General features: G+C 47.3%; 1 protein-coding gene across 1 annotated transcript in view; it reads right to left on the bottom strand.

Moving 5' to 3' along the window:
• The window catches only part of LOC142309770 (tolloid-like protein 2), a 347,584-nt gene that overhangs the window by 162,346 nt on the left and 161,904 nt on the right, over positions 1 to 23,334 (bottom strand). Inside the window, exon 2 of the mRNA XM_075347217.1 lies at positions 16,423 to 16,533. Coding sequence (XP_075203332.1) covers positions 16,423 to 16,533 — 111 coding nt within the window. The remainder of the gene's footprint in view (positions 1 to 16,422; positions 16,534 to 23,334) is intronic.

The raw sequence follows: 23,334 nt of genomic DNA, 5'->3' as shown, positions 1-23,334 counted from the left end.
ACTCTTGACATTTTCCAAGTCCTGCATTGCTATCAACATAGCAACCAGGATTTTACACGCAAGCGCCCAAAATTCACTAACTGCATACAGATTATAAGGATAGATCACACTCTGGTGTCAGGAATCTATGATTGTCAAACTCCTGGATATTTTGCATTGGATTTAATAGTTCAGAGCTGGCCGCTCACTTCCTGTTGATTAGCCCCCACACTCCCCACCCTGTTTTCACCTTCCTGACCAGGCCAAATTTGACAATTCTGACAAGTGTCACTTTATGAGGTAATAACACTAGAACGCTTAAACCATTCCCAATGATCCTGAGATTGTTTTTTCATGACACATTGTTGTTATGATCTGGTAACCATGGACGATCACAAAAAATCCCATTAATAAGAAAAAACAAAACCACAAGAGTAGTTGGAAACTGAGCTGACCGCCACCCCCTGTCTATCAGACAACACTAGACGTAGCAGTGGGATGTTCCTAACACACCTAGACACCTCGTCACTGCCTGAGAAACTAGCTACACCTCAAAGATAGAAATGAGGAATCCTAACTTGCCTCGGAGCAGTCCCCAAAGGAATAGCAAGCCCCCAACATGTAAACGGTGATGTAAGAATCACAATACACAGATAGATAGAAAATATAGATCAGCAAAGGTGAAGCCCGACTTACTAGATAGAACAGGACAGGACAGTCAGCAAAAAAACCTGCAAAAAATAACAATCTCTTGATAATAAAAAATACTGAGACCACATGGACTCTCCCCCACTATATCTACTATATACTACCATATACTATATACTACTATATAATATTCTTGTGCTTGACATTTTAAACAGAACTGCAGGTATAATGGGAAGAAACAAACTCACAGAACAAGTAATATTCTAAAGTGCAAATAATCCAAAACAGACCAGGGAACAAGCTCCCTTTCTTGCTGAAGGGACTGCCCTGATCACAAAAGCAGAAAGACAGATCCTCACATACAAGAAACCAAACACAGAACCAAATGGAGTATGCAGAAACAATCTTAAGTGCAAATCCAGCAATTAAGCACAGAAACAGTAAACTTATCTGGAGTAGATTCATGCACCAAATAAATGGGAATAACAGAAGGAAAAACTCCCAGCCATCTTCAGAAGCAGGCAGGAACATCTATCACCAGCGACCGCCAGGCACACAATGCTCTCCTAAATAAACTAGGCTGATCTGCAATAGGATTTCCTGGATTGCCAATTAATTCATTCACTGGTCTGAATCACAGATTCAAACTCAGCTTAATTACCATTCCTGGCCACCAGAGGGAGCTCCAAACCAGTACCCATTTGGATGACATTCACAACACATTGTACTTTATGATAGTGGTAAAATTTAGGTCAATATTTTCTAAATATTTTATTTTTGAAAATATTGGAATTTGATTAAAAATTGTGAAAATTTCGCAATTTTCAACCTTTTATTTTTTAACTTTTATTAACCACCAAAACACCCCTGCAGATCCGATGTAATCCATATGTCATCCCACAACTATCCTAGCTCTGTTACATCCTGAGGTCGCAGTATGCGGTCACATTAGAAAATGTGACCAATCACTGCTGCCTGTGGGACACACTGATGGAGCCGCAGCTGTGAGAGTGGTGACATCAGTGAGTTCGCCTGAGGTCACAGCTGGCGATTCCCATGGTACCCCAGCTGTGAACTCATGTGAACTCACCTCAGTTGAACTCAATGAACTCAGTGAATTCACCTCAGTGGAACTCATTGAATTCAGTGCACTCACCTCAGGTGAACTCATTGAACACAATGCAAGATTACCGGATTAGGTTCTGTGCGCTCCTTGAGTATTTGGTTGCAGACATTTCTGCACCAAATCTGCATCTCCTGGCAGAAAACTCACCTAAAACAAGATGCGTTTTTGACATGGTTTTGACTTTTTTTTTGCCAGAATATGGAGATTTCTTGAAGAAATGTATGAAACCAAGTAATCAACATGTGCACTGAGGTGCTCAATGAAGTAAACTCATTAGACTCAATGCCGGATTGCCGAATTACGCTATGTGTGCACATTGAGTATTTGGTTGCAGACATTTCTGCACCAAATCTGCATCTCCTGGCAGAAAACTCACCTAAAACAAGATGCGTTCATGGTTTTGACTTTTTTTTTGCCAGAATATGGAGATTTCTTGAAGAAATGTATGAAACCAAGTAATCAACATGTGCACTGAGGTGCTCAATGAAGTAAACTCATTAGACTCAATGCCGGATTGCCGAATTACGCTATGTGTGCACATTGAGTATTTGGTTGCAGACATTTCTGCACCAAATCTGCATCTCTTGCAGCAAAACACACCAAAAATGCAATGCATTTTTGATGCGGTTTTGACACTTTATGCCAAGAGATGCAGATTTGGTGCAGAAATGTCTGCAACCAAATACTCAACGTGTGCACATAGCCTATCCCAATAATTCGGCATTGAGTTCAATTAGTTCACCAGAGGGGAATTCAATGAGTTGACCTCAGGTGAGTTCACCTGAGGTCACAGCTGGCGGCTCCCTTGGTACCCCAGCTGTGACCTCAGGAGAAGTCACTAAACTCAATTATGTATTATTGAATTAGGCTATGTGCGCAAATAGAGAATTTGTTTGCAGACATTTCTGCACCAAATATGCATCTCCTGGAACAAAAACACACCAAAAACGTGATGCGTTTTTGCTGCGGTTTTGATGCATTTTTCTACCAGAAGATACAGATTTTATGCAGAAATAACTTCAACTAAATACTCAACGTGTGCACATAGCCTAATCTGGAAATCAGTCATTGAGTTCGATGTGTTCACCTCAGATCACACCTGGGGTACCGTGGGAACTGGCAGATGTGACCTAAAGTGAACTTCCTTACATCACCACTCTCACAGCTGTGGTTCCGTCAGTGTGTGCTGGACAGTTGCAGTGATCAGTCATGTTTTTCTAATGTGACAGCACACTACATCCTCAGGATGCAGCAGAGGTGGGAGCGTCGTGGAACATCGTAGCGTGCAGAAAGAAAGTATTTTGTGTGTTTATTTCTTTTTACTTTCACGATCAGTAATGGGGGCTCTCATAGACCCCCTATTCATTATTAATCCAGGGATTCATGACAGCTGTGATTTTTTGACAAATCACAACTGTCATTAACCCCTTATATTACCCCGAATGCCACCACTCCAGGGCAATTGGGATGAGCTGGGTAAGCGCCAGGATTAGCGCATCTAATGGATGCACCAATTATGGGCAGCTGTGGGCTGCTATTTTTAGGCTAGGAGAGTCCAATAACCAGCCTGTGAATATACCAGCTCCCAGCTGTCTGCTTTATCATGGCTGGGTATGAACATTGGGGAGGACCCCATGACTTTTTTTAAATAATTTATTAAAATAATTAAAAAAAACAAACAAAAACAAGTGGTGTCCCTTGGTTTTTCAGAAACAGCCAAGATAAAGTCCACAGCTGGGGGTTGCAGCCTCCAGCTGTCTATTTTATCGTTGCTGTGTATCAAAATGTAGAGGACCCTACGCCATTTTTTCCAATGTATTTATTTTTACACTCCCCTTCGGGGAACCAGTATCAGCAGGGTCCCTCCTATTTTTGGTGTCAGGAGATCACCGCGCAGGGCTTCAAACACACTTGCTCAGGTTAATACTGCTGGCTGTGCAGATTCTCCTTTATCCAGCCCTGCTAGTGTTAAGTAGATCCTCTGGTCTCCTGAAACTCTGAGTGTAAGCAATAGTCAGCTATTATCTATTGTTAATTATCTCTGCTATAAAGACTTCCCTCCTAGTCCAGGTAACCACTGGTGATAGTTTCATCTTTACTTAACCTTAGAGGGAACCTGTGAGCTGAGAACCAGGAAGCCATTCAGAAAATATTTGCTGTGAGAAATTTGTGTTGTTTTCCCTTCCTTAGTTCTCTTTGGTTTTTCCCCTCTGGTCCATTCATTATTACCTATTTGTTGTTTGGACTGCTTTGTATGATTGCTGTTTATTTTACCCCTGTCTGAATCCTCTCTGTGTCTTTAATCTAAAGCAGGACTAGCTTTTCTGCTGCCCTATGCACTATACATGGCTGAGTCCAGGAAAGACAGGGATAGGAACGTGATTGGCGATGGGGGATATTAGGGAGTGCAGGGATCAATCTCAGGTGAATTTAGGAGGTGCCCCTGCTCACCTTTCCCTAGCACAAGAGCCCATTGTTGAAACGTGTTGTAACGTGTACTCTGTGTGTTGCGACACTCGCTGGGGGTTCCTGTGTACCTGGCGGTACCCTGGTTGTCACTGCACGACACCCAGACACCTAGTGTGAGGACAACCAATCACAGATGCAAGCACAGAGGATGGGGGCGCAGTCTGACAGCAACTAATCACAGACGCTGCCACAGAAGGTGGGCGGGGGAAGCAGTGAATATTCATAAGCTTTAATGAGCGGACCCGGAAGCAGTGTTACATCTGCGGATAAACTCGATAAGTATAATCCCCATTTTGCTTCCTTTTGCAGCCCCGAAGCCCTTACTACCATCATTTTATAGCACATAAGTTTGCGTCCCCATATATGAGCTCAAGTACAGGTGAAGTCCGGTCTCAAACCGTTCACTTTTTTTTTTATGTCATGTCCTGCCAAACCCAGTGAACCCTAACTCCTGTAGGTTTGCCCACCTCTATTTATGAGATTATAACTCTGGAACGCTTCAACGAATCACAGTGATTCTGAGACTGAATTTTTGGTGACATATTGTACTTCATGATAGTGTTATATTTATGACAATATTTTTTTCCATTTATTTGTGAAAAAATTTAAAATTTGGAGAACATTTGGAAAATTTTGCAATTTTTAAACTTTGAATGTTTATGCTTTTAAACCAGAGAGTTATGTCATACAAAATAGTTAATAAGTGACATTTCCCATATGTCAACTTTACATCAGAACCATTTTTGAAACATATTTTTTTTTGTTAGAATGTTAGGTTAAAAGTTAAGCAGCAATATTTCATTTTTAAAAAGACATTTACACAATCTAGTTTCTTTAGGCATCTACTCAGATTTAAATGGACTTTGAGGGACCTATATATGGGAATCTCCCCAAAAGTGATACCCTTTTAAAAACCACACCCCTCAAATACTAAAGACTGCTGTCAGGAAATTTTTAACCCTTCAGGTTCTACACAGGAGTTAATGTAAAGTGGAATGAAAAAAGAAAAAATATTTCCAATAAAATGTTGCTTTAGCCCCAATTTATTCACTTTTAAAAAAAAAAAAGCATGACAATATGGACACGAATATTTGTTACCCAGTTTCTTCTGAGCACACGGATACCCCACATGGTCGGAAACCTCTGTTTGGACAAACTGTCAGTCTCGGAAAGGAAGGAGTAATATTTAATTTTGGAACACAAATTTTCTTGACATAGAATGCGGGAATCATGTCACATTTGCAGGGCCCCTAAGGTATCTAAACAGCAGAAACCCCACAAGTGACCTAATTTTGGAACTACACCCCTGAAGTATTTTTTTCCAGGGATGTACTGACCATTTTGAACCCACCGTACTGCATAGAACTTGATATTATTGGGTCATCATATTGAAAATTTAAATCTTTTTCACAAATGTTGCTTTAGTTCAAATTTCTCACTTTAGCAAGATGTACAGTAACACCAAAAACTGGACCCCACAGTTTATTTCCCACATTTTTTATCAGTGTGACGATACCCCACATGTATATAAAAAGCTTTGTTTGGATAAATAAGAGGGCTTGGAACGGAAAAAGTGTTATTTGCAGATAGTAGGTCTCATTTGCCCCTTAGATGCCAAAACATCAGAAACCCCCACAAATGACCCCATTTTGCAAACAAAACCCATCAAGGAATTCATTTAGAGGTGTGTTGATCATGTTGAATCCATAGATTAGAACACAAAAATTACGGGGAAGGGGGGGGTTGTTTCGCTAAAATGTTGGTTTAGCCTCAAATTTGTAATTTTCACAATAGATAATAGGAGAAAACAGACCCCATAATTTGTGATGCTGTAAGGGGTGGGCAGACCCCTTACAAGGAAGCACAGGTTTTCTCTGAAGTGGTAAATGCTGTCCTCATAGAAACTGTACAGGAGGGAGGAGGAGCCGGCAGCTTAGGGGGAAAGGAAGTGTGTGCTGAAGGCAGTTGTGTCCGGGACGGGAGAGAAGAAACAGCCAGGGGCAGAGTGTGGAGCTGAGTGGGCAGAAAGAAAGAAAGAAAGAAGGGAGCTGGAAGAACAGGGAAGCCGGAGAGAAAAGGAGCGGGCGGAACCTCATAGTGAAGCAGTCCGGTGTGGGTCCGGGCTGTGGGTAGCCATAAGTGGGAGCCAGGTGAAGTAGAGTAGCCGGGCACATCCCCACTGGAGGAGACGTCAGGGCAGGCTTTCCCCAGCTAAGAAAAGAACGTGAAGTCATCTGTAACTGCCGGTTTTTGGAAAGAGTTGTGAAATAAAGAATGTCTTTTATTTGCATCGAACCATGCCTGGAGAGTGTTTATACGTCGGACGACATCTGCACCACCACACTCTGCCCCACCAAGACATCTCCCGTCCCGATAGTGACGGCGGAGCCAGGGGTAAGCCTGACAGAAGGGGCCACGACTACAAGCCCAGAGGCGCCCCTGGCACCCCGTTACATGTGGCGTAGTCGGCAGGATCCGGATCATATGCAAGGGGTCCCGCTCCAAGAAGAAGGAGATCAAGTGATGCCGAGGACACTGGATCCAGATTATTGGAAAAGAGTCCCGATCCCATGGTGGGAAGAGGAAGAAGTGCCTAAGGCGTTGGACCGGGCACAAGATGGCGGCAAGATGGCCGTTGTCTGTGAAGACACAGAAAGCGCGCGCAGAATTGGCGCCAAAAGAAGAGCCTGGGGCTGGCTGGTGCCGAAAAAGAAGTTCGGAGTACTCCGTCCAAAGAGGGGAGGTGCCGGTCCCAGGGCACGAAGGAAGATATGTGAAGTGGGCGGTGTTCCAGAGAAAAAGAAGAACCGCCGCGTAGGGGTCGACCTGATGTGTGAGACTGGTGGTGGAGTATACCCAAGAGCGGGAAAAGTAAGCCTGCCTCCACTTCCTCCAGCATCTCCACTGACCCCGACGCCATTACCAGAAACGCTGACTCCGAGCAAGATGGAGACTCCAGGAAGACAGCAAGCTGCGGTAGCCGCACTAGTAGCGACTAGCCTGGGCAGAGGACGCCCGAAGCAGACTGCGGCTGTGGAAGGACCCACCCTTAACCTACCGGCTGTGCCAGGAGGACCGGAGCGGCCCACTACACAAGAGGCCGCACAGTGGCAACAGGAAATCGAGTGGGAGGAATGCCAATACCGGCGGCGGTCGCAGCAAAGACCGGTGCTAGCTGAACTCTCCCACCCGAGACGTTGGAGCAACCCGCCAACTACGAGCCCTTCCGGAGGCTGCGCCGGTTGCCCGGACAGTCCCTGTCGGAGTACGTGCAGGCCCAACGAGCCGAATGGCAACGTGCATATCATCCGGAGTGACTTTTCAAGACCGGAAGATGGCGGGCCTGTTTTTGTTCAACACCGGCGTTGTTTTGAGCCGGAAGAAGGTGTGTTGTTTGTAACCGTTCAAGTTGCTGAGCCCGGAAGAGAGCCTGATGCTGGACTGAGCCAGGGGCTCCCTCCGCGTCGTTAAGAAGATTTTTGCCGAGTTGTGTTCCTGCCAGCTAACGTCTAAGACCGGGAGTGCTGCAAAAGCCTCCGGGCAGAAACTCCACTAAGACCGGGAGTGCCTGCCGACGGCCTCCGGGCACGACTAAGACCGGGAGCTTCCAGGAGGAACTCCGGGCGCTGGACTGGTGTGCCCTTGCGGGTGCCCTCAGGTGAACATGTTCGCAGTTTCATTAAAATGACTTTGTTTAGTTTTAAAATGTGATTTTAGATTTGTGCCTTGCCGGGAGGCTTAGGCTTAAAGAGGGGAGGTATGTAAGGGGTGGGCAGACCCCTTACAAGGAAGCACAGGTTTTCTCTGAAGTGGTAAATGCTGTCCCCATAGAAACTGTACAGGAGGGAGGAGGAGCCGGCAGCTTAGGGGGAAAGGAAGTGTGTGCTGAAGGCAGTTGTGTCCGGGACGGGAGAGAAGAAACAGCCAGGGGCAGAGTGTGGAGCTGAGTGGGCAGAAAGAAAGAAAGAAAGAAGGGAGCTGGAAGAACAGGGAAGCCGGAGTGAAAAGGAGCGGGCGGAACCTCATAGTGCGAAGCAGTCCCGGTGTGGGTCCGGTCTGTGGGTAGCCATAAGTGGGAGCCAGGTGAAGTAGAGTAGCCGGGCACATCCCCACTGGAGGAGACGTCAGGGCAGGCTTTCCCCAGCTAAGAAAAGAACGTGAAGTCATCTGTAACTGCCGGTTTTTGGAAAGAGTTGTGAAATAAAGAATGTCTTTTATTTGCATTGAACCATGCCTGGAGAGTGTTTATACGTCGGACGACATCTGCACCACCACACTCTGCCCCACCAAGACATCTCCCGTCCCGATAGTGACGGCGGAGCCAGGGGTAAGCCTGACAGAAGGGGCCACGACTACAAGCCCAGAGGCGCCCCTGGCACCCCGTTACAATGCCATTTCTCCCAAACACGATATACCCCATATCTGGTGGAAAATTGCTGTTTGGGCACATGGCAGAGCTCAGAAAGGAATTTGGTTTTTGGAGCACAGATTTTGCTAGAATAGTTTGAGGGTGACATTTGTGGAGCCCCTAAGGTGCCAGAACAGCAGAAATAAAACAAAATGACCCCGTTGTAGAAATTGCTCCTCTCACTGAATTCATCTACAGCTGCAGTGACTATTCTGTAACATCCACGTTGTGATTTTTTTTCCTGGACAATTGCAAACATGCCAGTCTAATGCCCATACATTGTGCCAAGCTTCAGCTTCTGGTGACATGCACCTTGTAAATTGTTAAAGCACCACTAACAGCTTTAGTTTTTATTGCACCACTGCAGTGGTTCTCAAAATCTAAGTCCCCTGAGCTGTGTCTCACCTTCCGTCACCTTCATTCTTTTCCAGTGTCGATCCTGTCAGTCTGCAATGAAAAGTGATTAGCCGGCAGCTCCAGTGTTTCATGGAGTATACCGGAGGTCACTCTTCAATGCATATCCAAGGCAACTTCATTATGGCTCTCATAAAGACGCATTAGGCACTTGTGAAGTAGCTTCTGACTTCTGGCCACTCACATCTTTGGGCAAAAGATGGCACCGCATTATTGGAGCAGCATCGGTAATGTATGAAAACGCGTGAAGTCGAGTATAAGACATGGGGTGGAGGGCTTACATTTAAAGCATCAGTACACATAGGTGAAAAAACCCGAAAATGCTGTAGTGGTGCTTTAAGGCTGTGTGCGCACGTTGCATTCTATTCCGCAGCGTGTAAGTCACTGCCTGTGCATCTCAGAACGCAGCCAAAAAAGCTGCGTACTGAGACGCATTCGGCAGGACTCAACGTGCACACATTCCTGGAGAATTCATGCGTTCTGGATGCTTTCTCTACCATAGACAAAAAAAGCATCCAGAATGCACATTTTTCACAGTGCAGTCCCACTCGGCTCTGCAGGATCCCCATAGACTTGCAGCAGAGCCGGGTGGGACTGCACTGTCAAAAAGAGCATGGCTGGCTGCGAGATAGTGCCGCGTGATCAGAATGAACTCGGATGAACTTCACCCGACTTCATTGTGATCGCGCGGCTCTGTGCGTGTGCCGCAGATTGATTTGCTGTCACACGTGAAGGACTCACCTGTGATTGCAAATCCCCTGCAGTGACTCGCGCGATCAGCTGTGCTTTCACTCAGGTTACTTGTGGTCACAGCTGCAGTCCTCCACCTGAGAGCGGTGGCCGCGAGTAACCTCTGTGACAGCACAGCTGATTGCGCGACTCACTTGAGTTGCTGCATGGAGCTGACAGGAGCGGCGGTGTTCTACTGCCGCTGCTGTCAGCTTCTGATGTAGCAGAGCTGAAAGCGTCGTGGGACCTTGCATGGATTACGTTGGATCTGGAGGTGTTTTTGAGGGGTTAATAAATTGGTGAAAGAGGGTGTTTTTTTTGTCTTTCATTACAAATAAAGAATTTTTTGGATGTGTGTGTTTATTTTATTTAACTTACAGGTTAATCATGGACGTTATCTCGGAGAGATGCCTGCCATGATTAACCTAGGACTATGGGCTGCTGCCATTAACTCCTTATTACCCCGTTTTCCACCACAGCAGGGCAATTCGGGATGAGCCGGGTAAAGTCGCGGGACTGTCGCATCTAATGGATGCGGCAATTCCGGACGGCTGCTGGCTGATATTGTTTGGCTGGGGGGCTCCCCATAACGTGGAGCTCCCCATCTTCAGAATACCAGCCTTCAGCCATGTGGTTTTACCCTGGCTGGTATCCAAATTGGGGGGCACTGCTTTTTTTTAATTATTTTTTTTTTTTAATGCTCTATATAGACACGCCCACCGGCGGCTGTAATTGGTTGCAGTGAGACAGCTGTCATTCAGCGTGGGTTCGTGTCTGACTGCAACCAATCATAGGCGCCGGTGGGCGAGGGAAGCAGGGAATACGTGATGGATTAATGAGCGTCTGGCATTTTCAAAAGAGAAGCCGCCACAGTGTGAACACCGTGCAGCGCCACGCCGGAGATTGTGGATCGGTGAGTATGAGAGAGGGGGTGGGAGGGAGAGACCGACATGGACAGAGAGAGAGAGACATAGAGAGAGAGACCGACCAACAGACTGACCGACAGAGAGAGAAAGACGAAAGACCTGCCTTTGTTATGTTAAAAAAACATGCGGATCGCAACAATAATGCAATGCAAACGCACTGCTTAACATTTTGGCAGTGTTTTTCTACAACTCATTGATTTCAATGGGTGTAGAACGCTGCCAAAATGGCAAAAACAATTGACATGTTGCTTCTTCAAACGCAGAGATTTTGAAAAATTTTACGCACCTAAAACTCTGCGTGTTTAAAAGCATTGTGCGCACAAGAAAGCCCTATTTTCCATAGACTATGCCTGGAAATCAAAAAGCATGCAATTTGGCATGAAAATGCTGCAGTTCAAAACGCTGCGGAAACACAGGAAAAAATGCAACGTGTGCACATGGCCTAAGTGCACTCTGTCTGCTATAATAATGCCAAATGTGGCCGCTGACTATGGTGTAAGGCACAGGGCCTCAGAAGGAGGAGAACATTTGGATTTAGGAGCACAATCACACCAGTATAAAGGATGCTTTACACGCTGCGACATCGCCCCCGTCGTTCGTGCGACACTTGGTGATCGCTGCCGTAGCGAACATTATCGATACGGCAGCGTCACACGCACATATCTTTTCAGCGACGTCGCTATGACCGCTGAACAATCCCTCCTTCAAGGGGGAGGTGCGTTCGGCGTCATAGCGACGTTACTGTGGCGTCACCAAGCGGCCGCCCAATAGCAGAGGAGGGGAGGAGATGAGTGGCCGGAACATCCCGCCCACCTCCTTCCTTCCTCATTGCCGGTGGACGGCAGGTAAGGAGATGTTCGTCATTCCTGCGGCGTCACACGTAGCGGTGTGGTGCCGCAGGAACGACGAACAACCTCGCTACTGACCAGACAACGATTTTTGGTAAATGAACGACGTGTCACAGACCAATGATTTTTAACTCTTTTGCGATCGTTTAAGGTCACTCATAGGTGTTACATGCTATGACGTCGCTAATGACGTCGGATGTGCGTCACAAACACCGTGACCCCGACGATATATCGTAAGCGATGTTGCAGCACCCTTAAGAACAGTTCTTATTTTTATTTTTGCTCAGTTTACAGTGCAGTATTAGGCTATGTCCGCACGTTGCTTTTTACCTGCTTTTTACCTGCTTTTTTGCTGCTTTTTCAACTGCAGCGTTTAATGCCAAAATGGTTGTGTTCTGCTTTTCAAGCAAAGTCTATGGGAATTTGGGTTTCTTGTCCACACTATGCAGTTCAAACTGCAGCCTTTTTGTTGCAGAACTTTGGTCAAAAATTCAGCTTTGCAGTGCAAAACCCAAATGGCAAAAACTGCGCTTTTCATCCATTGAGTTCAATGGGATGTTGAAAGACGCAATGAGAAACGCAAATAGCTGCGTTTTGGTGCATTTTGGTGCGTTTCTAAGACCAAAAACGCAGCTATAAACGCAGGAGGTGGGTAGTAAAGTGACGTGTACAAGAAGAGGATTTCTTCTGTCAGTACATACAGAAGCGTGAATCCTCCCGGTACCGTCACCGCCGCTTCCACCTCCCGTCCTGTGCATCTATGCTGCCGTGTGGCGCCATGTCTGGGCAGGAGGTGGAAGTGGCTGCGAAAACAAAAGTGAACAGTAGAAAAAAAAAAAAGTTATACTCACCTGTCTGCAGCCTCCCGGTGCCATGCCCGCTCCCATCTCCTCTCACGGTATCGCCGCTCCGGCTGTGTGCAGACGGCCGGGAAACCTCCGATGGATGCAGGACCTGGCGATGGATCACCTGATGCAGTCACCTGACGCATCAGGTGATCGTAAGTATCGCGGTGACGCGGGCGCCCGGCCAGTATCAGCGGATGCGTCAGGAGACTTCATCCCTGATTACCGGCAGCTGCTGCAGCGATCGGACAGGATCAGACTCCCGCCCCATCGCTCCAGGAGCTGCCGGTAATCAGCACATAAGTGAGTATTATTTTTTTTTTTTTTTTTTTTGCACAGATGCATCAGCTGATTGTATAAACGGCTTTTATACAATCAGCTGATGTGTGATGTGATTCAGGCACTTGATCCTGACACATCATCTGATCGCTTTGCCTTCCAGCAAACCGATCAGATGATATTGGATCCGGATTGGACGGCGCGGGACCCTGACCCAGGATTACTGCGGAGGGGGGTTCTTTATTTCAATAAAGATGGAGTCACTAATTGTGTTGTGTTTTATTTCTAATAAAAATATTTTTCTGTGTGTTGTGTTTTTTTTTATCTTTACTAGAAATTCATGGTGGCCATGTCTAATATTGGCGTGACACCATGAATTTCGGGCTTAGGGCCAGCTATACAGCTAGCCCTAACCCCATTATTACCCAGCGAGCCACCTGGCATCAGGGCAGCTGGAAGAGTTGGCTACAGCGCCAGAAGATGGCGCTTCTATGAAAGCGCCATTTTCTGGGGTGGCTGCGGGACTGCAATTCACAGCGGGGGTGCCCAGAAAGCATGGGCACTCTGCACTGTGGATTCCAATCCCCAGCTGCCTAGTTGTACCCGGCTGGACTCAAAAATTGGGCGAAGCTCACGTCATTTTTTTTTTAAATTATTTCATGAAATTCATGAAATAATTTAAAAAAAAAGGGCTTCCCTATATTTTTGGTTCCCAGCCAGGTACAAATAGGCAGCTGGGGGTTGGGGGCAGCCCGTACCTGCCTGCTGTACCCGGCTAGCATACAAAAATATGGCGAAGCCCACGTCATTTTTTTTGATTGGGGGGGGGCAAAGAAATCCTGCATACAGTCCTGGAAGGAGGATGCTGAGCCTTGTAGTTCGACAGCTGCTGTCTGCTCTCCTGCATACACTATTGATGGAGGATGCTGAGCCTTGTAGGTCTGCTCCCCCTGACTCTCCCTCAAGCATACAGTTCTGGATGGAGCATGCTGAGCCTTGTAGTTCTGCAGCTGCTGTCTGCTCTCCTGCATACACTATTGGATGGAGTATGCTGAGCCTTGTAGTTCTGCAGTGGTCTGCTCTTCTGCATACACTAGTGGAGAATGAAGAACACATTGAAGAAGGAAATGACATCAGACCTTTTTTTTTTGTTCACTGATAAAAAATGCATAAAGACGCAGTGAGCAAAAACGCAGCAAAACGCAGAAAAAAAACCGCACCAAATCGCGGCAAAACGCGTGCGTTTTTTGCCGCGGGTGCGTTTTTGTGCAGTTTTTGCCGCAAAAACTGCACAAAAACGCAGCGTCAAAAAAACGCAGTGTGTGAACCTAGCCTTATGTAGTAATGTCAACCATACTGTACTAATATTCCCCATTCTGGGCCACTTCCTGGTAAACATGTCCCCATCCTGGCATATATATGGCCCCATCCTGGTATCCTCATCCTGGGCCCATCCTGGTATACATGTCCTCATCGTATACATGTATATAATATATAAGTACTAACCTTGGGCACTATCCTAGTATGTATGTCCCCAATCCTGGTATATATGTCCCTATCCTGGCATATATGTCCCCATTCTGGGCCTATCCTGGTGGATATGTCCCCATTCTGGGCCTGTCCTGGTCCCATCCTGTTATGTATGTCCTCATCCTGGTCCCTAACCTGGAATATATGGGCCTATACAGCTGCAGAGTTTTGATGTGATGGTCCTTCATCCACACATTGATTGACCTAGCTGTGTGGCATGGTGCATTGTCCTGCTGGAAAAAAATCCTCAGAGTTGGGGAACATTGCCTGAGCAGAAGGAAGCAACTGTTTTTCCAGGATAACCTTGTATGCGGCTTGATTCATACATCCTTCACAAACTTTAATCTGCCCATTTCCTGCCCAATTTCTAGAGTAGGGTAATATTCTCTGATGAGTCTAATTTTCAGCTTTGCCCAACACCTGGTTGTCTAATGGTTAAACTGAGACCAGCAGAGGCATACAAGCCACAGTGTCTTGCACCCAATTTGAAATTTGGTGGACGATCGGTGATAATCTGGGGATGCTTTAGCAAGGTTGGAATTGGGTGCATTAAACTTTCCGAAGAACGTATGAAACAAGCCGCATACAAGGTTATCCTGGACAAACAGTTACTTCCTTCTGCTCAGGTAATGTTCCTGAACTCTGGGGACTGTTTTTTCCAGCAGTACAATGTGCCATGCCACACAGCTAGGTCAATCAATGTGTGGATGAAGGACCACCACATCAAAACCCTGTCATGGCCAGCCCAATCTCCAGACCTGAAGCTCATTGACCTCTGGAATGTAATCAAAAGGAAGATGGATAGTCACAAACCATAAAACAAAGAAGAACTGCTTACATTTTTGCACCAGGAGTGGCATAAGGTCACCTAAAAGTAGTGTGAGAGACTGGTGGAAAGCATGCCAAGAAGCATGAAAGCTGGGATTAAAAATCATGGTTATTCCACAAAATATTGATTCTGAACTCTTCCTGAGTTAAAAAATTATTAGTATTGTTGCTTCTAAATGATTATGAACCTGTTTTCTTTACATTATTTGAGGTCTGAAAGCAATGTGTGACGCCCTGGACTAGCCAGGTAGTCACAGATAGCGCCCTGCACAACACCTGTCCCCTAAAAATGTGTCATCAGCCAACCATTAAAACCTAGTCACCTCTCTCAGTGCTTGATGGACACACCAGGGGGTGGAGCCAGGTGGTTGGCCACGCCCACCGAGGAGTTCAGAGGGCCTGAGGCAGGAAAACACAAGTCAGTTGAGAGTTCAGTTGTTAGTGGAGTTGTTAGTAGGAGTTTGTGGAGGAGGCAGGCCTGTGTGGCAGGTCTGCAGAGAACTGACAGGTGCCGGGGTTGGAGTCCGGGCACCTTTGGGTAGGAGGCAAGCGGTGGCCTCAGCCTGCAGGAGCCGGGAAGACGGCTCGGTGGAACCGTGGTGGATCGGGACAGGGTAGTGGCCCGCCGGTACCGACTCGGGGAACCGACTCGGAAACTGGAGCACAAAGGGGGGTACTCAGACCCTGAAACGAGGTCCAGAAGCCACTGGACCGAGTTAATTAACTGATGGCGGTCTGGACTATAGGTCCTTTCCCACCCAAAGTCCCGACTGAAGACAACAGCCCAATGAGGGGGATAGAAAGCCACCGCACAGGCAGAGAGATCCCACGGGCCAGCGTCTGCGGGCAAACGGGCTCTCCCGACATACACACAGCCAGGGAGCTGACTCCTGTCGCTGAAGCGCAGGCAGTCTACAGATACACAAGACGGTGCAGGAAAAAGGCAGAGACCACCAACCTGGTGGGGGACCCGACTCAGCCGGCTGCGGGCACCGACCACCATCAACTTGTTTTACCAGAGACTTGTGTGTGTTACTAATCGTGAGTACAACAGTGCCCTCCGGCTGCACACCTCCCTGCACCACCCAACCACACAACACCCAACAGGTCCCGGGGCCACCATCCCTGCCCACGGAGGGGTTAACATCTTGCTGCATAAACATCTCCCCCGGGTGCCCCGTAACTGCAGCGGTGGTGTCTACACCTTCACCACATCCCGTGGGTGGCGTCACAAACTTAACCACGGCTCCGGCCGTACACCTACGTCCCATAAACCGCCAACCCCCCTTTCAGATCTCATAAGCCACTCTGTTGCACTAAGCAGATGAACATTATTATACAAAGGCATTAAAGTTGATGGTCTGGAAAAAAAAACATTTTTCTGAACACTAACCTGCAGTAACTCCCGTATAGTTATTTCTTGGTTCTCCTGAATTAATAGATTTGTTTACTTGAAACCATTTCAAGTCTTCTTCATCCAAGGCAATATCACCCCAGAAAGCAGCTGTGGAGACAATGACAAAATAATGATAATTATCTTAGTTACATGTTGGAGAACATTCCATTAACATAATAAAGCTGACATTTCCCACTAAACCACATGCCGTATCCCTCTCTGCACAGCTTACACATGGTATATGTAAATTAAATAAGTTCAATACAAAGCAATATTTAATAAAACAGGCGCACACATAAATATACCCGCAAGATGGGCTCATTTTATAACAGTGGAGATCTATCAAGAAACATTTATGGGTAAACAATAATAAAGGGAAAGTGTTGTCATATGTCGGTATGATTGAGCTGTTTCAGTAAAATGGATCATTCATGCCACAGATCCCTTTACTGGGCTTCTTTAAAAAAAAATTGGGGGGGGGGGGGGTGTTTAGGTAGCATCTGTGGATAACCTGACTACTAAATCCAGTAGTCAGCTGTATAGTCTGTAGTGGCCTTTCTTGGGTGCTGCAACTTAGCGCCTATTGAATTGAATGGGACCTGATCTGCAGGACCTAATGGTGTAAGAAGAAGTCATGCAGTTGCAGTTCTGTACATCAAGCTGCGATGGGACATAAGGTTTTCCACTTTTACGTTACTACACTTTGGTCTATATGTGTAATGATAGCAGTAGTTTACTATGCAAATACCAGCTCAGATTTCGAGGGTGGATCTAGGGTAATTTGGCCAGAAAATCGTTCTGTTTTATTTATTTACCATGGTAAATATTAATTCCAGGTTGATCAATTGTGCTGTCATAGAGCTGAGCTACAAAATCAAATACAACCCATGGAAAGAGGTAGGGGGGGGGGGGAAACCCACCAGCAATATTTTTAGATTCCTGGATAACCCGGCCTCATTCACACATCAGTATTTGTGCAGCAATGTTTGTATGTAAAAGTCAGGAGTGGAACCTACAGAGAAAAACTATCATTGAAAGACTGACCCCTGTTCTGTGTTTTGGAGACACATGGTTTTAGCATAGATATAGTGATCAAAAATACTGATGAGTGAATGAGGAGTAAGGGTATCCTGTAAAAGCCATAAACTGCAGATTTTCCACAGCACAAACACTGCAGACAAATGTACAGGTTTCCCACATATTTCACTCAATAGGTGATGTTGGCAGAATAAATTGATATGCTGTGGATATCAAATCTGTACTGCTGGTCAAGTTTTTTCTGCAGCACAAGATTGAGATTCCTTTAAAATGAACCTGTCAGGTCCAACATGTAATTCTGGATGTATATTTTGAATCCCTGCTTGACTGTCCCAGCATCTAGTAGTGCACATAAAGAAATCTTTAGAAAAAGTATTTCTAAAGGTCTTTTAAGATATGCTAATGAGTACAGGGACTAGTCGTAAGTGCGGTATTTTCCCCCGACTATTCGGCCGTCTTAGCATGTTAGCACGCCTCTGTGGGCTTGCTAGCATGCTATTTAATGCCCACTGCATAGAAGCGTGTAACTGTGTCCTTTGTCACCGCGTCAGATGCTTGGTTTAGGCTCAGTGTGCATTATTAGAAGTCCTGGCACATCCAGTCAAGCGCACTAGACCTCTCTGAAGCTGGGGCACATACACCTGGCTTCATAGTGCACATGACTGAAAATGCCGGGACTTCTGATCATGTGTACTGACCCTAAACCTGGCATATGAGGCAGTGACAACACACCCAGGTACGCGGGTCCATGCTGATGACATTGGGCATAGAATAGCATGCTAGCATGCCCCTGTGGGTGTGCTACCATGCTAAGAGGGCTGAATGAGCGCAGCAACTAACGCCCATTGGACTAGTCCCCTCGCTCATTAGCATATGATAAAATATCTTTAGAAATAATTTTTCTAAAGATCTCTTTATCTATGCTAGTGTATACAGGGACAGTTAGGCAGGGATTAGCAATATACACTCAGAACTGCTCGTGGTTCTGGGTGCATATTACACCTGACAGGTTCACGTTAAATCTCATTCTTATCACAGTTAGGACTTGTGCAGACAACTGTATGTTTGATCCATACGCTACCCATCAAAAAATCAGATCGCACCTGGACCAATGTTATTCAATGAGGCAGTGTAGACATCAAATCTTTTCCTCAAATCAAGTGGTCCATGGGAAAAAAATTAAATAAAAAAAAATTGCAAAATGCACGAATTGCATCTGAGAATCGGATGGCCATCAGCCATTCAAGTCTGTGAGGCTGTGAAAAAATCGGACCGCACTCAGATAAAATCCAAGTGCTGTCTGATTTTCACAGACTGACAGAATGGAGAACACTTTTTTTTCTTGAGAAAAACAGATCCCACCATGATCATAATCAGATCATAGGTTGAATAGTCAGATCATTTTTCTCGGATGGAGAAAATACGATTGTGTGAACCCAGCCTGTCAGAAACAGTAGATTTTTTTTTGTCTACAAATCCACAGTAGAAACTGTGCCATGTTCACGTCCCTATAAGGCTGCTTTCACACATCCGTTTTTTGCAGTGTGGGTCAATCCGGCTCAAAAACCTATGCAACGGATTCGGCGAAAAAAACGGATACGTTGCATAAGTTTTTCCATGCGGCCCGTCCGTTTTTTGACGGATGCGGCTTGATACTGAGCATGCGCAGTGCAAAAAAATGCATCCGGCGTCCATAGGCTTGCATTGTAAATTGCGCCGCATCGTGCCGGATCCGGCGCGATGCGTTTTTTCGCCGCACAAAAAAACGTGCCAAGCAACGTTCCATCCGGCCGCCGCATGGGCTAAATATGCCACATCCGGCAAAAAACGGACGCAACGCAAGGCAATACGGCACAATACGGCGCTAATACAAGTCTATGCGGAAAAACGCAACCAGCGGCAAAAAAAGGTTGCTTTTTTTTCTGCAAAGCGCCGTATTGTGCCGCTCAGCAAAAAACGGATGAGTGAAAGCAGCCTTACCTTAGTAATATTGAATATAAAGGCGTACTAATTTCAATGTGCCTGAATTCTACATAAAAAGTAGGCCAAAAAAGTGGCGCATATGGCAAACATCTAATGCACTTTTCTTGTCTGGAGCGAAAAATGGATCTTACAACGGCACATGAATCAGAATGCAGCAAAATTGTACCGTCCACGTAAGCAACTGTGAATGTCTGCATTGATTGTAACCATAGTATTATAAAATTATCATTTTTGTAACAGTGAAAGGATTGTCTTCTACTTTTTTCTTCTCATAGCAAACTACTGCAGGATAGCTTGGTTTTCAAAAGCATTAATTCAGAAGAGAAAAAACAAAACAAATAGTGACGTTTTTCATCAGTACATGGCCCATTATAGCCTGCTGATATGTTTTCTATATACATCAGTGGTTCATGTACACTCTGATAATAATGTGGCGCCCCAGGACCTGGTCGCCACAACAGCATTGCCCTCCCAAAAGGGTTAATGCTGAGCCTGGAGGTAATTGGGAGATCTATTGGCCAGTAAGTTAACACTCAACACAGTTCTCCCTCCGGCCAGCAGGGGGAGCTCTGAACCTGGAACTTCAGGGAGCATTCCTTAAGTCTGGCTGGAAGGAGGAAGTGTTAGTTAGTCTGGAGACAGGAGTGAAAGAGTGCAGACGCAGAGTAGTGCTGCCTTGTAAACTGGGGCCTAGAGCTGGGATAGCTTGGCCCAGTGAAGCAAGGGGAGCAGAGAGGCGCAGCAGAGACTCGGACATCGGAGTCTGTAGTTGCCAGGGCATAAAATCCATCCCTGGTAGCTGAATCCGGAGGGCAGGAGAGCTGTAAGCCCCCTGCCCCAGAAGCAATCTGAAGGTACAACTGCATCCCAAGGGCCTGGTGTGGGCTCCAGCAGAGAAGCACCAGAGAGGGCCTGCGCAGTCTACCACACAGAAGAGGGGACGAACAACAAGTCCCAGCAGCAAGAGGGCAATTGCGAACCCAAAGTGCAGTGTCCTAAAACAGCAGAGAAAGATTAAGGAGTAGGCCTCATACTCAACTGGCCAAAGATCACCCCAGGCACTTCCAGGCCGGCCGGATCATCTATACCATCTGTGACGGTCTCCCTGGACTAAGTTTCTGCCGAGTAAAAGAGGAGAAGGTAAAGAGACTACTGTTTGTGCCTGTTTCTTTCATTGCTTGTCGGCCCTGCACCGTGTTAGTCACGCAGCACCATAGACTTCCACAAGCACCAACTGTGCCCCGGGCATTGCTCCACCTGTGGGGAGCAGTACCAACATTGCTGCCATAACATCATCCCGGTGGCCTCACACAGCAGCGGCGGCTTAGTAGCCGCATACCACAGGTGGCGTCACGAACACAAACATTAAAGTCATCAGCCACATATTCTACTGACACCCACCAGGGCCACGGAGCCGGGCCCAGCCACCACTGACTACCACCGGACTAGTCCGGCCCGGCACCGGGTGTCCCATAGCCCTGGGGTGGGCGAGTCAACTTTTGGCGTCACGAACAGGATTTCGTGCCCGGTCACACCGGGTACTGTGCGCCTGAAGAACTGTGTAAAAGACTGTGTACTGGTTGTAAATTGCCGCCGCCATTAGCCGCGCCGAGCGCAGGAAGAAGGGGGGCGTGCCTGACAAAGAGCGCGAAGGGAGCGCGCCATCAGAGCAGAGCGCTGTTAACCCCGCGCGACCCGGAAGAAAATTTGAAAAGTGAACGGAGCCTGGTAAGGTTCACTAAGGGGGAGGAAGATGTCCGACTCCGAGGGAGAGCAGGTGGCTGCCATCGCCCAGGGCGCCGCAGCACCGGCCGAAGTAGTCCCAGTCGCCGTCGCCCCAGCCCCCACTATAGCGCCGGTAATGCCGATCACCATGCCGTACATACCAGGAGCAGAATGGCTGCCGCAGTACTCCGGGGAGTCCCATACCTTGAGTGACTTCAGAGAAAGCCTGCACAGCTTGTTCCGGGTGTATCCTCTGACTGAGAGCCAGAAGGTGGGCATATTAATGGGACAGCTAGCCGGCGCAGCCCAGCGTGAAGCGAAGTCCTGGCCTGATACAGATAAAGGGACAGCAGCCCAGATACTGGCCAAACTAAAGAGCACTTTTGACACCCGCACCGCAGCAGAGATAAAGATGAGATTCTTTGGGTGCAAGCAACGGGCCACAGACAGCATAAGGGACTATGCCTTAAACTTGCAGGAGGCCCTGAAAGCAGTTAAACAGGTGGACCCAGAGAGTGTACGTGAAGAAGACAAACTCCTAACTGAGCAGTTCATAGAAGGGCTCCTGTCAGACGCCCACAGGACACAGCTGCGTATCATGGTCCTGCAGAACCCTGCTCTGGACTTTGCAAAGTTTAAGGACCAGGCCATCAGGGTACTGAGAGAATCTACACCGAATGACCCAGTACCCCTCCGGCCTCTTGCTATCACGTACCCCGGGGTGGTGCCTGCAACACGAGCCACTGCAGGGGCTGAGGCGCAGTCCCTGGATAAGGATCCCACGGCAGAGCTCAGACAGCAGTTCCAGGAGCTGACCAAGACTGTGGCTGCCCTTGCCAAGACCGTGCAGTCTCTACAAATGACCCCCTCGCCTGCAAAAATCGAGTTGGCCTCCAGCCCAGAAGACGTCCCATGGATGCGACAGAGGAGGATTCCGCCGACCCGAGGCAGAGACACAGACCGGTATGATTCAACAGGACAACCGATCTGCCGCCACTGCAACCAGGCGGGCCACATTGCACGACGCTGTCCTTTAAACGGGCTGAGCCTGGGGCCAGGAGCCAACCCCCAGGTGTGAGGAAGCCCGGCTCAAACCCCAGCCGCAGCAAGTATGTGGGAGGACGACCGGTCCTTCCCATTGTGCTGGATGGGATCCCTTTGAATGCCCTCCTGGATACGGGGTCCCAGGTAACAACCATCCCCCACAAACTGTACAAAAGATATTGGGCTGATTCAGACATTGACCATGGCCCAGATGATGATTTAACGATTGTGGCCAGTAATGGTCAGCCCTTACCTCAAATTGGGTACAAAGAAGTAACCATTAAAGTGGGGCGGGTGGAATTGCCATGTCAGGGGATGATAATTGTAGATATTGATCGCAAAGAATCTGACCCACTGCTAACCCTTGGTACAAATGTGATAGAAAATTGTCTTGCCGAAGTGATAATTTTGTTGCAACAGGCGTCTGAAACTGCCAGCTCCGGGCAGCAGCGTGTCCTACAGAGGGAGATCAGAGCCCTGATGAGGAGGCAGCAAGTAGAGCTAGCCGGAGGAGAAATTGGCAGTGTGAGGGTAAGTGACCCCCTCCCCATTGTAATACCCCCAAGAAGTGAAATGTTGATATGGTGTCGGGCAGCAATAGGCCTCAAGGGTCAGGATTACCATGCCTTGGTAGAACCAGTGTATTCAGACAGTAGGCCTGGAGTCCTGATAGCCAGAGGGGTAGCGGACGTCCGCAAGGGGAGAGTGCCCGTCCGTGTCCTGAATTGTGGGGAGGAGGAGGCCAAATTGCCCCGGTACGCCACTGTAGCAAAACTGTACACTGTCAGTAACAATACCATTAAAGCAGTGGAACCCTTGATCCCGTCCGACCAGGCGGAAGACAATGGCTCCAAGGGGCAGCCGGAAGACTGGTGCCAAAAATTACATGTAGGCACTGACTCCACCCCCTCGCACCAAAAGCATGGGGTTTACCGGGTGGTACAGGAGTACGAGCGGGTCTTCAGCAAACACCCCCTAGATTTTGGGCAGGTGAAAGGGGTTAAACATCAAATCCCCACGGGTGATCATCATCCCATTAAAGAGAGATACCGCCCTGTACCCCCCGCACAGTATCAGTGTGCCAAGGAAATGTTACGGGAAATGAAGGAGGCTGGGGTT

This window comes from Anomaloglossus baeobatrachus, chromosome 5, assembly GCF_048569485.1.
Source record: "Anomaloglossus baeobatrachus isolate aAnoBae1 chromosome 5, aAnoBae1.hap1, whole genome shotgun sequence".
Lineage (NCBI taxonomy): Eukaryota > Metazoa > Chordata > Amphibia > Anura > Aromobatidae > Anomaloglossus > Anomaloglossus baeobatrachus.
Note: the sequence above shows the minus strand (reverse complement) of the source record. Positions and strands in the feature narration are given on the sequence as shown.